This window comes from Kryptolebias marmoratus, linkage group LG1, assembly GCF_001649575.2.
Source record: "Kryptolebias marmoratus isolate JLee-2015 linkage group LG1, ASM164957v2, whole genome shotgun sequence".
Classification (NCBI taxonomy): Eukaryota; Metazoa; Chordata; class Actinopteri; order Cyprinodontiformes; family Rivulidae; genus Kryptolebias; species Kryptolebias marmoratus.
Window position 1 is genome coordinate 16,644,988 of NC_051430.1, and position 17,407 is coordinate 16,662,394.

Consider the following 17,407-nt stretch of genomic DNA (forward strand, 5'->3'; position numbering starts at 1 on the left):
TGCATTGCAAATTGAGTCTAAACAATTTTATTATTCATTTTAAATTTTTCGAGGGGGTAATAGTCCTTACTTGTTACATTTCAAAAATTCCTTTGTCCTTAGTTAATCTCAAGTTCAGGGCAAAGAACTGAAAAGACTTCTGTTTGAGCTTTCAGACACATTGTAAACAGTCCTGGTCATTTAACCTCCGACCTTCTGACTCCTCAATCTGTCCACTACCCACTTCATATGGGACAAGCGGGTCAAATGACGATATGGTCAGCCATGCTACGCCTTCCGAGGGGAGGGGGGGCAACACTGTGTGGACACAAGCAGGGTGGCTACTGTGTAATGGCCCGAGGGGCAATTTGTTATAGAATGTGGGTTAACAAGAGAATGATTGGTGGCACGCAATGGTTGATTCAACCCTGTAATCCCAGGCATTTACTGATTTTGGATAAGGTTTGAGCTCTGAAGTCATAATTTAGTTTGTTCTATCCTGTCATACTTGAAGATTTCCTTTTTTGTTTGTATAAAACAGGACATACCACCTAAACTGACTGGTACTATAATCAATTTGCTATACAAAAAATAAATTGCATGCTTATGATTTGGGATCTTTTGAACAAATTACACTTACTCCATGTTGTTTCGTGTGATCAGCACCACTTGAGGTCCCAATAAACTGGTTTTAGTGGTGTTTTCTGTTCTAAGGGTCACATCGTGTCAGTGATGGGCAGTGAGGCAGCTGGTCACTCCATCCACAAACAATGGTCCTAATCTGTTTTAAAAAGTCTCTTAACAGGGTTCTATTGATGACCCTGTTGGTATGAGATTATGAGTGTGGGTCAGACCTCTGTGGTCACCAGGGGTCAGAGTTCACAAACCAAACATCATGACCTCGTCCCCAGGAGACTTGTGCTGATGAACTCCCAATGCTAGTTAGTGGACATCATTAACAACTTGGGCTGGACAACTGAAGGATTGATGATCTTGCACGGGATAGGACCCTAACCTTTTGTTATGACCTGAAAGTGAGAACAAGGAGCATAGATTGCAAATAATTGGGATCTTCCATCAATAAATATGTGATTATGGGTGGGTTGATTTCCTGACAACAATGACATCTTGTTTACTAGAGCTACTAACAGTGGTCTTCTTGGGTTTTACATATAGAGGTTTGAGGCAGAGAAGACCAAATCATAGTCCTTTTATGTCCAGTCAAACAGCATGCAAGAAATTACACTATTGTGAAATTATTGCAGTTTGAAAAGGGAGCAGACATAATCTTTGCAAATCCACAAAATTCATGGTGGAAAATATTAACTAACTCCCTAAATGTGATATTTAGAGCAACAGTCTTTAAAACTGAGCAGTTTTTACTGCTGATGTCAGATGTAACTATTCTGCATGAAATTAATTAAAAAGCCGTAGATGCAGCATAGCTTGACTGAAAAACTCAGTTATTATGTTTCACATATCTGCTTTCAAATTTGCATGGTGAGTTTCCTTTCAAAGAGCATTTACTCATCCATCCATCCAAACTTTTTTTTTTACAGTTTTTGCAAAATGTTTGGATGGATGGATGGATGAACAGTTTGATATCTGCCTTCTCCACCTTATTCCAGCCTCCTCTGTATTAAATATAACCACCACCATAGCTGGATGCAAACCCTAAACCTACACAACTTGTGAGCGTAGGTGAGATGCTGCATTGTCCCATGTCTCCTTGTAACCCCATTGATCATAAATCTGCCTGCATGTCCTGTGATCGTTTATGAGCACTTTACATGAAGATCACTCCCACAAACAGCGCCCTTCAGCTCGTAATGAAAGCCAAGCATCAAAGTTAAAGATCAATGTCACGACAGGGATTGCTTCCATGCATATAATCTTATATGTACAGAGGACCTCCAGAGGATCTTGATGCATAACAGTGTGATACATTTTGATTTGTTATTGGTAGCTGTATACATGTTTTGAAACTCAAAAAAATGTATCTAGTGTAAAATGTGTCCCTAAACTTTTTGTTAAATGTTAGAATAAGAGGAATTTATCAATATAAAGGTGCAAATCTGTTAAGATAGACTGAATTCCCAAATTGGGGCATGCTTTCAGCCTGTAGGTGAGGTCAAGGGTTAAATGACTGAGGTCAGTCAGGCTTGAACCACTGTTTAGGGACCTCTCAGATCAATGGAGGCTTGTTGAACATGTGGATGGATCAAAGAGGGAGCAAGTGTCAGAAGCGTTGATTGGTCTGTGATGGCTGTTGCAAAAGAAAGAAAGAAAGAAAGAAAGAAAGAACTGTGAACATATTTCACGCCCACACTAAAACCAGCAATCAGTGCTTTCATGTAATTTAGAACATTATGAAGGCTGGGCCTGTGGAGATTTTAATTCTGAATTTGTTTAAAAAGACTTAACTTTTAACTCTAACCCTAACTTCATCAAACATGAAATGTAGAAGATTTTTAACTAATAAAATCTAAGTATTTGTTAGCCTATCAATTCATTCCTCAATAAACTATGTAGACTGAATTCATAAACTTTTCCATGGCTTTTATCTCTTCCAGTTTCTTTGAAAGATTTGCTCTGTTGTTTTTCTTGAGAATACTGCCAGAAAAAAAACATATTAAAACCCATCATTTTTATTATAGCAATAACCTATTTCATTCCTTTTACCTCCAACAAATCTTGACTGTCTGGTGTTGAGCTGTTTTTGGAAGCAGGCTTAGCCCTGGCTGTGCCCAGGCTGCTACAAGCTCAGATTAGCGCCCCACTCTCTGGCCTCACCCGCAGATGAAAACTCGTCTCCCCTTTGCCTACTTTCATCTATGGCCAACATTCCAGCCAAGCATACCCTATGGTTCCTCACCCTTGCCTTCTCTTATCCTCTTCTTCCTCCTGCCTCTGCTTTCTCTGTCATGCAGGGGAACCAAGAATGGCATGCAGGGACAAACTTGAGACCTTGGAAAAAAAAAAAAAAAAGAGGGAGAAAGAAAAAGAACGGAGGGGAAGGACACCGAGGGGTGGGGATGGTGAAGAAGAAAGGAGGTGAGGGGAAAAAGAGAAATGCACATTGTACTTTTCAAATGGATGGGAAATGATTCGCTAGGATTTGCTGACAATTATACGGTGGGGTTTAATCAATTCGGACCATTCACAGCGTGGAGAGGGCTGATCCCCCAGTACAAAGGAACAGACCATGGGAGGGCGGTACCTAAGAAAGCTCTGGCCTGGTGTAAGTAACATGAGGCAACACTCCCCTCCCCACACATCGCACTGCAGCATATGGCTCCTCTCTGAACTTATTAGCTGGCGGATTAAGGCCAATCGCAGAGACCCAAGGGCCTGTGGCTGCCTCCGCTGCACCCTCCCTCGGCCCCTCTTCACCCCCAGGAATGAGGCTGACTGACAAGGGGCATTGTGTTGGGCACCTGAATTGCCACACCTCTCACTTACCCTGTCACACGGTGCAGTTTGATGAGGTTATTTGCCAGAGAGACCAGAATCCAGCCACAAACCCTGGAACCACAGAAAACACTGTATAACACAAAGATTTCTCTTTGATGCTGCATCTGACCCACTCCCTTCAACAATTTCAACATCTTAATATTTTATAAGATAATTTTACCCTTTTTTTTATTTTAACACTCTCATAACACGAGCTCCAAATTAGCAAGCTGCTCAACTACGGAGTGGACTGAAAGCACCTGAATGTGAACACACAGATTAGCCCTGTAGATATGATGTCTAATTACCATCTCATTGCAACTCGACATGCAAGCTCAACGTGAGTGCAGACATGCTGAGAGAAAAAGCTTCATTTGACAGAGGTTGATTATAGGTCCATTATGCACAAAGTACTTAGTGATGGGCTGAGAGTAGGAATTAAGAGCTTGATGGCTACTGTGAGGGGACCTGGGCTGGAGTACAGTGGGGTTAGCAGTCGACAGGGTCTTGGGTCTACAGGAGGCCGAGACTGGGGGAGGCTGTAGAGTGGTCTCTGGCCTTCCTGAGTGGTCATGGAGAGATTTGACAAGAGAAGAGCCCCCCATTTAAGCCCTCATTTGATCTGGAAAGCGGCAGGTGATCCTCTGCCTCTTTTTGTGTCAGACCACAGGGGTTAGACGACCCCGAGTGACTTGTCTTACCTGGCGCCCCTCAAGACGCCTCATTTAGTGAGGAAGAGGGACGCTAATTTTGCCTTGGGTATCCACCCATCGCTGAGCTCCACACCTGGCCACCGGGTGGAGGGGTCAGCACCACACTGAAACAACAGGGGTGCCAGAGGCCTGCTTTGCTAATCCCATCACCAATGGGAGGGGATAGAGAACCCAAAGGTCGGAGACTGAGCAGAGAAGCCATCTTTGTGGTTCATTTAGACAAGATTAGAGTCTCATGCTTGGAAATCACCAAGGTATTTTTGAGGAGAGACAGCTTTTGGTTTGTTCTGTGGCTACCTGTGACTGATGACCTTGCAGGTCTATCCACGACCTATACTCTTAAATGTGACAGTGGCCGTTTTATTGGCGATGTAAAGTTGATCACAAAATCCTTTATGTGGCAAACATTTCCTTCAGTTCAAGGTCCTTTCCAAGAGAGGGCTTGTTTGTTTAATTGCAAGAGGTGATGATCTTTAATACGAGAAGAAATCCTTCATTGAGTATGTGTATGTATCTGTATGCCCTATGCAGAACCCTTTCATGTGTGAGTGTCTTGACTGCAGGACTGTCTTTGTCTTTGACATCCAGTGATGTATGCTTTTTTTTTCAAAGCTTAGTCTTGCAAGACTACGCTTACATTTTTTTAAAACAAAAAGCTAAGACCCACGTACAACTATACACATACAACTATGTTGCAGACATGTTGAAAAGTAAAGCTCACAGTCTGCTGGAATTTAAAAAAAAAAACTTAGATTCGAATGGGCAACTCGATCGTCAAATAATTTTCTCGCTCTCCTGATGCACCCACTTCAGCCCAATCAACACTTCGCATTGCACCAATTCTGACACTTTCTCACCCCAGACGACACCTCAGGAGCATAGCTTATCTAATCAGAAGCTTTTCTTACAACAAAATTAGCCACAGTATGAGCGAGACATTTTTCGAGAGGTAATATGGCCACTGTTAAACATGACGGTACAAACACAAATGTTCGTTGGGGACCCAAAGATATAAAATCTGAACAAAAATAAACTTGCAGGTAGCTGGGTTCATCTTTAATTCCATTTATTTTTTAATGTATTAGTCAATGAGAATAAAAATCACATTAGAGCACACAGAGCTTGTGTGTGGTCACCATTAAACCCATGTTACGTTCAAGAGCATTTAGCAGAGGCTATTAGATAGCCATAGAGATAAAACCTTGAATAGAATCAATGTAAGGCCAAGTGTTAGCATTTCAGATTAGCTCTGTGCTGAACCTTGGGGTTCATTTGGCTGCATTTGCCTCCATTATTGACTGAATAAGCAGATCAGGCTGGCAGGGATCCATCTTTCTCTCCACACACCAGCGCTCTATCTCCATCTGAACTTCCTCGAATCACGTTAGGCTGTCAAATCAGGTTAGCTACTCTTTAGCATCAAGCACACTTTTAATTCAAAGCATCACTTCATTGTCACCTGGCATGTGGGCATGCCAGAGACTGAGTTGTCAGTGCCTCTGCACTGATCCACATCCACTCGGGTCAGACATGCTGAGAAACCGGGCCCGTCTGATTGTGGATGCGTGCGTGTGTGTGAGTAGATGTGTGTGTGTGTGTGTGTGTGTGTGTGTGTGTGTGCAGACGCGCAGCAGGTCGGGGTTGGACTGCGAGACATTTTAGGGTTGGATGAGAAGAGTTACTGACAATCTTGGCAGTCCTTCACAATGACACGTGTGTTTGATGGTACACACGGCCCGTCATCGGCCCCAGTGACCCGGCGCTGTCACCGAGGGTCGAGGGTGTGACAACGTTCTGCCGTTTGTGCTGTGGGGGGGAATACGCTCTGTTAAGGGTGGGTTGGAGCGGGCAAGGACAAGGGTGGGGGTTGGAGCTGAGGACAGAGGTTGCGTCGAAGCTGCCAGTCAGTGTTGGTGTTAAGGGGCATGGAAATCTACGCTTTCATCTGTGTTGTTAAAACAACTTTGATATTCTAATTTATGTAACTTTGATATTCTAATTTATCCTGGAAAACAAATAAGCCTTGGAAAATGCTTTTTTCCCCCTTGTGAAAAGAAAATATTTGTTACACTTTTGATTATTCATCTATGACCCACCTCAAATGAACATGACAATCAGACTTGTAGGGGCAACCTGTTCTTTCATTAACAAATGAGCGGGACGGCTACAGAACAGTGGCAGAAAACAGAGACGGCATTTCATAACTTTTAATAGATATTTTTTTTAATATTTGACAACAAATGTGACTGGGTTTTCTGACAACTCCCTGCCCTCCTTCCACTCGCTGCCTGCCAGGTACAATTAATGTCCAACTCTTTTCAAAACAGTTCTGAAGAGCAGAAAGATATAATAGGTGCAAATGAAAGAAGAGCGGCTGTGCAGTCGGAAGTTAGACGATGAATTTTCTCCCTTTGTCCCTGAGGACACACTTTTCTCAGTAAGAATAAATAAGAAAAAAAAATGTACAGAACCGCGCTACAGAAGCTTGAACATGCACGAGTAAAAGCAGCTCCGAAATAAACTTACTAAAAATATACTTTAGCATGTCCTTTTTTCACCTCATTGGAGGCATTCATAATTGCAGGATTCCTTGAGAATCTCTAATGACTACACTGCCTTATAAATTGTTCTAATATCTTACTAATGCTTTTCTCCTTCCTTGTAGCATGTCTCTTATTCCTCAGTGACAATTTGTTGCACACTAAGGACCAATTATGCACTTGAGAATAACTGAGATGCACATTGTTCTGACACACACACACGCACACGCACACGCACACACACACACTGAGAGGTGGAGTCAGGTGGTTGGAGTGTGTGAGGCTAATAACGAAAGAGTAGGAGGAAGAAGTGCATATACGAAAGTAAAAAGACTATAAGGTTTACAGTGGGTGTATAGGAAAATGTCTGGATCTAAATTTGTGTGTGTGTGTGTGTGTGTGTGTACACGAGCTCTGATATTTACGTGTGTGGGATGTTAGGGTTGTTGTAAACCCCCAGGATCCTCTCTGTTGCCTGAGGGCTTTTTAACTGCCTGTCTGTTACTTTTTTTTTTTTAATTTACTTTTTATTTTCTATAAATATATTTCTTTATTTTTACCCTGATCCACAAACTCTCTAGAAACTCCTGGAGCGAAAGATGTGTATTTCAGCTTCAATTCTACATATTTGTTCCCCATAAAATTCAACAGATAATCATGTCGTAATCGTTCTCAAATTTGCTTAAAACAATAATTACCAAAGAATCTGGTAATTATCTGTTTTGTTTAATTAATCCAACAATGTGTTTTGAACAGAAAGCCCCCCAAAATCAGTCAAATTTAGTAGTTTTCAAAGATGAATTTGCTAATAGAAATAGTGTCGTAATTTTAGCCTTTCTCTGTAGAAACAAACGAATTAGCTCAACAGTGCGTGATCCTCTTTGTCAATCAGCTTGCAAATACACTCCACGCGTCAACAAATATCCGCAGCAAAATGTGAGAAGTATACATCACACAAGCACTTTGCAAATGTAATTTTTTGGCGCATTTGAACTTTGAGCGATGCAGTATATATATATATATATATACAAATGTGGAATCAAATGAGGACTGTGTGAGAGGAAGTGGATGGAAAGAACGGTGCGTGATGGAGCAGCAGCAGCAGAGAGAATACGCTGGGTTTTGATCAGGAGTTTCTCCGGGATAATTGTCAGAACGTGCTGTTTGGAAGACGACTGACGAAAGAAACTGTGTGACAGTGGAATTTGTTGAGGAAACATGAGAATGTGTCAAACATCCGTCAGACAAAGAAATGCAATATTTATGGGTTCTTGAAGAGCATCTCAATCTCTCCTACCTCTCCCTCCGAATGCACACACTCATTTCCCACGTCGTCCCACTAATGTTCTCTCATAAAAGGATTAACATGCAAGGGGAAAGGCTGTTTACATAACAATGACAAGCGAGTGTTTAAAAATGTGATTATGAAAAAAAAAAAACTGCTCGAGTTTCAAGACACCTCGGGCTTATGTGGGAAATTATTTTATCTCTTTACTAATAATAATAGTAAAGACGTAGCGAATGAACTGACCTTTATAAGAAAAAAATGAAACATTTGAAAAGATAAACCCTTTACTGACATTTTAATTGATTTTTAGTTCATGGAATGTTAATAAAATTCTATAGTTATTTTTTATAGGATTTTTTTTCCCCCAGTAACAACTAATCAAGCTATGGATGGGTAATAAACAATCCCACACTTGCACCAACTGTCACTCTAAATAAAGATGCAGATGTTCGAAGGAAGAGAGGGAAATTATTTTCCTTGTCTTTTTTTTTTTTTTTTTTTTTTTAGAGACTGTTGATTAATTAGAGCTATCTGTCTGAAAACCTCCTGCTATGATTAGACAATCTCTCCTCCTTCACTAACACACACACACACACACACACATCTACTAAGAAAACAAAACCCCACTAATCATTTGAAGCCTGTGCTTTGTAGGTGGGGCCCGGTCATTATCAAGCCCCAGCGGTGGTGGGGTTTTTGTTGGTTTTAGCTTTTGCATCCCCAATCAATCGGCTAACAGGAAGAGCTTTAATCAGGGTTTTAATGCAGCAGTACAAGAGGTGGGCCGGCCCATTGTCTGGGCCTGAAAGGCTGATCAGAGGGGAGTCCTCTCGCGTTTCTTTACATTCACCTGCTGGGCCTTATTGGGTCTCTTTCTGAAAGAAAAGGAACAAGGCAAATGAATAAAGAACACGGGCAGAGTGTGGGCCCGTTCAGCCGGACCTGTGGGTTAATCAAGGAGCTACTTGTCATCTGCACAGAGTCTCTCGCAGCTCTCTCTCTCCCGTCTCTTTCCCATGCCAATTCAGGCTCACCGAGGAGCTAGGCTGAGCCGAACAACAGCGGGCCATAACACAACATTGAGCTAATGATACGCTCCTCAGAAAAAGAAGGAGAAAAAAAAAAGAATGCATGAAGCTGGACGGGGGCGCGGGAGGGAGGGCTGGGAAAGAAGAGGGGAGAGAAGTGTATGAATTGCAGAGAAACTCAATTTTGAGAGGCTGAGGATATGAGAAAACGAGGGATATGAGAACTAAAATAGATTCAAAAATATTGTACAGCTGGAAGTTATATTGTTAAAAGCAAACAGAACACAAAGTTACAGGAGAAAATTATCCAAACATCTCGTCTCCTCACTCTGTAGGCAAACAAAACACGACTGATATTTCCATATATGTGACTTTTTGTGTTATTCAGGACTCCCTTTGCATTTCTGGGGCTTTGGTAAGTGCTGCTTAAGGCCAGCAAATCAAACAAGCTTCCCTTTCAGCGTTTTTTGCAAAGATGTCAACTCACAACCTGGATTTCTGGAGGTTTGATCAATAAATATTGATATTTGCAAAAAAAAAGTGCAGAGGGGTAAGCAGTTTCGAACCCTGTCAAGTGATGCTCTTACTCCATCTAGTGAGGAGAGCGAGCAACTCCCATCACCCCCACAAGGGGCTCTGTGTGGGTTCTGCACTGAAACTCTCTCTTTTTTAAATGCAATTAATGGGAAAATGATATTATTAGCACATTTCAACTTATGACACACTGTTAAAAGGTATGTTTGAAGTTTGAAGAGGAAGCACTGATTTGTTCTTCTGATTAGATTATTTATAAATGTGTTCCAACACAAAGGCCATGAACAAGAAGAGGGACATTTAATCAGGTTATTTTGGTGACATTTACTGTAAAATATTCAGCGTTAACATAAAGAGTAAAAGAGGGCAAGAACTGGTTGTTTAAGATGTTCTATTATTATTATTATTATTATTATTATTATTATTATTATTATTATTATTATTCCTTATAAAAATGTCTTTGAAATTACATTTCACTCATGTAGGAATCCATTTTATGAAACACTATTCATAGCTAACAATCCCATTTTTTTCTTTTATTGACACATTTTGAGCTGCCACTCATTTTATTCTATTTTTTTATTTGTTTTTTTTTTTTTTGTCGAAAATCCGATTAAACCAAGCAAAGGTCCAAATCAGCATCTTACATCAACATGTTTCTGTGAAAGTTCAGCCCAATGTTTGTGACATTTCCAGCAGGAAAATGCCGGCAATTTGTTCGGCACAGAGAGCTCTTTGGAATTATGCGTGTGCTTTAAACGTCAAATTTGTCAGAGACAATGCGAGACTGGTGACTAATGGCTGATCTACCTGACAGGGCTTTTTGTTGAAGTCCACAGAAAGTCCACGGGAAGCCTTCTGTGCGCTCCAGCGGGGACTTGATGCACTTATAGGAGAATGCTCTCTAACGAAAGGGATGGCAGCAATTAGGAAAACAAAGGAGGGGAGGGGGGCCTGTGATTATAGCAGGAGCACTTCAACACCCAGTATTTGCATTGTCAATTAGAGGAGCCACAAAGAGTCTCAAAGAAAAAAAAAAAAAAAACCTCCTGCCGGGTAGTGTCTGCTAAATATTTTTTTTATTATTATTATTCCTAACATCATTGTGTTTGCTCTAAAATAAAAAGAAACAATATTAAAATATGCATCTGTGTATAATCTTATTTTGATTTTCCAAACTATTAAAACAGAAGCTTTCGTCCTTTTTCCCCGTCTTGTCTTGTCTGTGATCACATATAGTTTGTTTTCTCGGAAATAAATTGGGCCTTCAAAGTCAAAAATTGCAGGATGGGAACTAAAAATAAGCACCGTGCTAAATTTATAATGACTGCACTTAAGTTCTCTTCACCGTCCCCTATTTATTTATTTCTTTATTTAAAAAAAAATATATCTAAAATAAACAAAAATGAGAGCGGCACACTTGCACATCTCGCTCCAATTTTATTTCCTTAACATTTAATAAGCTGAAAGCTTATTTGGCTGATTTGCGGGGTTTCCGGGTTCATTTTGACAGGAGTTAGCAGCAGAAGGTCAGCAATTCACCCGTAAGATGAGAATTTACCCCGGCCTAATTTCTGCTGTCCTTCAGGTGCAGGCTGTCACCCTTTTTGCATTTTAATGAAGACAACCTGTTTATTAAATCTTAGAGTGCCTTTTTTTCTTCTTCTTCTTCTTCTTCTTCTTTTTTAAGGTCTGAAATAAACGGTTTGAGTTGCTGGGCAAGTCGACTTCAACCACGTTTCCCTTCCCCCTCCCCAATTTATTTAAAGCTCATAATTCTTCATCTATATTCAGGCATTAATTAGATTAAGATGCACACCATCGCTCCCCCCTCCTTTAATCTGAAAGCAAAATGACACTGATGTGCATCACACACACACACTTATAAATACAGTGGAATACCAGTGAAGAAGGCCGAAAACACTAATTCCTGGAAAGGGTATTGCATTGTTAAAATAATTTCTATATTTTTAATAGAATTTCCTTTTTATCTTGCAAGTAAGACTAAAATGTCTTGTATTACACAGAGTGACACCAGCTATTACTTTTGTTTCAGTACCACAGAAGGATCTTCACCCCTTATATCACAATAATAAGTTTTGGATTTAAAAAAAATAAAGTTTAATTGCATAGAATAAATATAAAAAACCCTATACTCTGGATTTATTGTAAGATAATAAAGAGATGAAAACCAGACATATTGTTTGCCTGAGCAGCTTTTTACTTAAACCACCCGGCTAATTGGAAAATAAAAAGAGGACATTACACACTGATGCAAAGAGTCAGTTCTCAGGACTTGTTGGAGATTTGTTCCACGGTGACCGCACCTTATTTCCTGTCTTAAGTTTGTGCATTTCCTCTCTAAAGTGTGTGTGTGTGTTTCTGCTCACTCCCCCAAAATCAAATCCCGGCAGCCAATTTCCAAATCAGAACGTGTATTAAAAGAGAAAAACAAACTTAGCTTTCTAAATAAAAATTCATTAAGTGGGGGGAAATAATCAGAGGCATTTTTTTGCACTGTTTGCTTTTTGGGCTTCAAGGTGAAGTTTAAAACGGGTCATCAAATTTCACGCAGCTCCTCGGCGGCGTGGAGGGCGGAAGACGTGCGCATGGCAAACCAAGGACAGTTGGATTTGCTGTAAAGAGCATGGTCGCCTTGCTCTCCCTGGAGCTACGGCTTTGATTGAACACCGAAATGAGTTGAAATGTCACAAATCTCCTCCAATATGCTTGAAATGAAAATTGGCCTTGTGGTGTACTTTTTTTTTCCTTCTTCTTTTTTTTTTTTTACGGCTCCTATTAAGTGTGGGCTTAACACGTTCTGTTGAGTGTGGTTGAAGTGCATCTAAAATACAACATTATTACACGTCTGTGCACTCAAGGAAAACGTCCCCACCACCGCTGCCACCGCCGCCGTCACCCCCTGAAATTCCTCAACGCAGAGAGAGAGAGAGAGAAAGTGGGGGCTTGCTTATTGCTTATGAAGAAAAAAAAAATGTTTAATTTAAAAATGCAGGAAAACACAGATTTGGGGCCTTTGCTGGACTGAAGGAAGACAAATAAAAAGCTCAGGAGCAAAGAAGTCCAAATAAAACCTGCACAAACATGTCCAAAAAGTCTGAATAATTTTTATGCAACAAGTACAGAGGAGTGTGTATTTTCTTGCACAACGTTATTGGTGCCTCACTATATCTTTGACAGCTTTTATATCAGATTAGACTACATAGACTCTGCCTGTATGTAAGCATCTTTTTTTGTGTCTGTTTGGCCCTGAATGCACTGATTTGGCAAGAAGCAGTCCTACCTATTTACCCCCCTCATCTCTAAATGTATTTTCAAGGAAACAGGGAAATGACTATCCCGGCTGCTTAGTATTCACATCACACAAAGTGGGTCTGTGTTCCTTATTTAGTTCTGTACTGTACAGCTGGGGAGCTGTCCAGCACGCAGCGGCAGTATGCAAATGAGCCTGGATTTGAATGGAGATGGAAGTAGACACAAAGCTCAATTAGAGACAGGGAGGGAAAGAGACAGTGGGGGAGCGCTGAGTGTCTGGGTGAGGAAGGGGAAGGGGAAGGAGGGAGGGGAAGAAAAAAAACTAAAAATGCCTGGATGCTCAATGCCAACCTGAACGAGCCGAAGCTGCACGCAGACGTGAATGAGCAGAAACAAGAGGGACGCGTTGCTAGATTTCTGCATACGGGCAGCCTTCTGTCTGAGGGGGGGGGGGCCTCAGACAGCTAAAGCTTTGTGTGACGTGCCTCGGTCCCCACCAATCGCACCGAGAAGATCCCACGTCGCCCGCATCACACGTTTCACCCAAACAGCGAAAAAAGGGGGGCTGAGGCCGGCACAGGCGTTCTCCTCCTTCAAGGCTCAGAGCGAAGCCTCTGATGCGGTGGGGGGGGTAAAAGGACATCACGTCGTTTTGTTTTGTGGCAGCGTTGAGCGTGTCACCTGACACAGTATCTGCATGACTGTCCTTGGAGGAGACTCTGACATCAGCACTTGTCACCCCCCGGTTACCACGGCAACTGCAATATCAATTATGGACATCGGGTGAGGGGTGCAGAAAATGAATATGCACAAAGGAGTCAGGATTTAATTGCCACAGTGTGAAGCTGGCAGCAAAATCCCCAAAACGATTACACCAAATTATTATTATTATTATTATTATTATTTCAATAAAGGGGGAGAAGCACATTAGATGTGATGTTGGGAACCTTCCTGGGTTTCCTCCTCTTCCAGCAGCATCTTTACCACAAGCAGCTGACAGAACTGCAGCATCTTTGGCTAAGTTTCAGCTGACTTTCTGAGCACAAACTGGAGTCACTTCAGCCTGAGAGGCTTTCATAATGTGGCCGAACTGCAACAGACAGGAGTGCAGGCTTGGCTCTGAGGGGATGAGGCTGTAACTCGATCAGGGAGGCTCAGAGATCATTCAGTGGATCTGGCAATACAACAAAAAAAATCAGCCTGATTTCCCATAAAACACCGCCTGTCACATTACATAGGGCCAACATTTACTCATACGAAACACCCGCCCTTAAATTTAGTCTCACTGTTCCAAAGCTCTCCTCGCACAGACAGACGCTCAGTTTGATCTGCTGCCTCAAAATCTACAAATTTTCCCCCTTCTGTAAAGAGTCAGACTGCAGCGAGGAAGTCTCCTTGAAGAACAGAAACAGAGAACGGCTGCTTCCATGCAGGGACAATAATAATCATTTTCAAAAATAAAGAAATACAAAAGCATATACCAAGGGCCAGTCATCGCACAGTTAGGAATTACGCGAAGGTAGAAGGAGGAAAGGTGCGACGGGGTGGGGGCGCGCGTCCGCCCGCGTGCACGCCGGCCTCCGCGCGCGCGCGCACATACAGTAAACCGTTGCCACGGTCTCCTCAATAATGCATCGACACTTCATGTTTATGCAATTCCCAAAGCGAGCCCGAGCCGTGCAGACCCGGATCAGGCAGATGGTTTTACAAGCCCATCCCTGACAGAGCTCACACACACACACACACACACACACACATACACGCGCGCGTGTATACACACATTTAGCTTTACCGCCTGTAGAGAAACAGATTAAAAGATAAAGAAAGAAGAAGGGGGGGGGNGGAGCAGACTTCAGCACATACCTGTTCTGAGCCCCTGTTTCTCTCTGATCCTGGCTTTCTGCAGGCTCGGAGGGCTCATGATAACGCCGCGCTAAAGCGGCGCTCATATGCAAATTAACGACTCCCGCTGAACGCAGGGGCCCATTTATTATTCATAAATTACTCATGTTTATGCAAATGAGGCTGTGCGGAAACACTGGTGGGGGTTGAGTGGCTCGGTCTAATAAACACATACAGGGGGCTGCCCGTGTGATTCGATCGCTGTTGCACACTCCCACCCAAAACCGATCCAGATCCAAACATTTGAGCAGGACCTGCAGAGTCTGTCTTTCTTTAGTTTGTGATAGGCCAAAGGGTTGGGGGAGAGGGGGAGGGGTGGGCCCTCGACTACCCTTTCCATTTTTAAATTTAATATAGAATACTGTTTCCTCCTAATTTAAGGAGAATTCAGGAAACAGAACAGGGATCCTGCACTACAATTCACAGGTGTTATTTAACTTTACACCATTGATTCTATCTCCCTTTTTTAATCTGAGTGCCTATATTTTTAAATAAAAGATAAAAAAAAACAGCAGATAAACACATATGAATAAAAACGAACAATAAAAAAAACATAAATTTGTTCATTTTCAGTAAGAACAAATGGGCTTACTCTTAAAAAAACGTCTTGACTGTTGCTTTCCCTGTGAGGGCAAAGTTTGTTTTGTTTCGGTTAAAGATGGCCGTGAAATACGCCCACCACCTCCCACAGTAGATTAATAAATACGTGCTATTTGAATTTTTATCAATCATGTTGTCATGGTTGCAAATTCTATCAGAAAGCCTTTAACTGACCGAGGTGAGATTTTTTTAACTGCGCGCTTAGTTCACAATTTACGGTAAACGCCTACGTCACTAAAAGTCGACGGAGTTTACGTCAAAAGTAGACGACGCGCCATGGTTCTATGTTGAATTTCTTAGGTTTTTTTTTTTTGCTCCTTAGGACGGTGATATCGAATATACAGTGGAACTGGAGTTGAGTGTTTGTATGCAGATATCTATTTTCTTTCTACAACGTCGTCTCTCAGCGGAGTGATGCATATTTAGATACGGAAACGTAAGATTTGTAATGTGTTTCTCTGACTGTCTGTCGGCTAGCGTTCGTCCACTAGTTCATGTATAGTTTCTTCTCATGTTTGTGTTTGTTTTTACAGAAAGCCACCATGTTCCACAACAGCTCACAGAAAAAATACTGGACTTTTAAAAGCGAGGACGAAGTGGAACAGATGAGAGTCAGTGCCAACGAGAAATTCTGCAAGAGGGTACTTGAAACTGCAAAGGTAGGTAACAAACTGTGGCACATTGTGAGTCCGAAGAGACATGTCCCTCACTTCCTGGCTGTTTCATTTCTGCACCAGCCTGTCGTGAGTGCCTCCGTGCTCCTGGAGCGCTATGGGGAGGAGGTTTTGTTTCGGCACTATGAGAGGAGGATGCTTGAGTTCTGCAACGCCTTCAAGCCTGCGATGCCCAAATCAGTCGTGGTATGCCTTCTGTTTTCTCTTAATTAAAAGCAATATGCCGTCTTTTTTTTTCTTTTATTTGGAGACCTGAACCATAAGTTTCTCATCTTTGCAGGGTACAGCCCTCATGTACTTCAGAAGATTCTATCTGAACAACTCCATCATGGAGCACCACCCAAGGATTATCATGTGAGCGCTTTTGTGTGGGTTTACTTTTACCAGACAGAGATGAGATTAGATTGATTGATTGTAACTTGATATCTAGAGATTATCTAAGGACCCCTGCTTGGTGTTGGGTGACCCACAATGGGGCCCCGACCCCAACTTTGGGAATAATTGGTCTAGTTGACCCCTTGAAGGGATCTTTTATGACTCTGTACCGTGCTTCATTCAGTGTTGAAGAAAGGATTCAGCATATGTGCCTTATGGTTTTCTCTGCCTTGTTCGTCCCAGGCTGACTTGTGCATACCTGTCCTGCAAAGTGGACGAGTTCAACGTGTCCAGCACCCAGTTCGTGGGCAATCTCGTGCAGGAGACGCCGGCAGGACAGGAGCGGGTCCTGGAGCAAATCCTCGAGTACGAGCTGCTTCTGATTCAGCAGCTCAACTTTCACCTGGTCGTCCACAACCCCTACAGACCCATGGAGGGGCTGCTCATCGACCTGAAGGTAGGCGGTCGCCGCAGCGTAACCTTCGCAGCCTGAATTTAAGTTGCGTTCCCGTTCGCTGTATTGCTCGGCCTTGTCCTTTCCCACCTCCAGACTCGATACCCCATGCTGGAGAACCCAGAGTCTCTGAGGAAAAGTGCTGACGACTTCCTGACGCAGGCAGTCATGACGGACGCAGGGCTTCTGTTCTCCCCATCTCAGATTGCTCTCACTGCTGTCCTGAACAGTGCTTCCAGAGCCGGCATCAACATGGAGAGGTGGGTCATTTGTTCCTAAAGACATGCCACTTCACTCAGCAGTTATATTTTTTCCTGTAGTGTTTGTGGAGTAACAGTAGCTAAAACAGGATGAAAAATTCCATTGAATTGAATTTAAATGTTTTTGCTTATTCTCTGAGCCCCTTTTTATGATTTCCCTCGTCTAGTTACCTGACGGAATGCCTGAAACTGAAAGAGGACAAAGAAACACTCACAAAGATGTACGACTCAATGAGACGTGAGTAAACGCCTTCCATTTTTCCACCACAAGATGGCAACGCTGAGCTGTTTGAACATCCCTTTGGGTTTGAGATTTCCTGTACGCTTTCCC

General features: G+C 42.3%; 1 protein-coding gene across 2 annotated transcripts in view; it reads left to right on the forward strand.

Moving 5' to 3' along the window:
- The window catches only part of ccnh (cyclin H), a 46,198-nt gene that overhangs the window by 26,150 nt on the left and 2,641 nt on the right, over positions 1-17,407 (forward strand). The window contains exons 1-7 of one of the 2 annotated variants that reach the window (XM_017427956.3): positions 15,565-15,749; positions 15,847-15,972; positions 16,051-16,173; positions 16,268-16,341; positions 16,606-16,819; positions 16,913-17,076; positions 17,244-17,314. In XM_017427956.3, the coding sequence (XP_017283445.1) occupies positions 15,856-15,972; positions 16,051-16,173; positions 16,268-16,341; positions 16,606-16,819; positions 16,913-17,076; positions 17,244-17,314 (763 nt within the window). In that variant the 5' untranslated portion in view covers positions 15,565-15,749; positions 15,847-15,855. Of the gene's footprint in view, positions 1-15,564; positions 15,750-15,846; positions 15,973-16,050; positions 16,174-16,267; positions 16,342-16,605; positions 16,820-16,912; positions 17,077-17,243; positions 17,315-17,407 lie in introns of those variants that run through there. The other variant, XM_037977434.1, reaches the window with a different exon arrangement.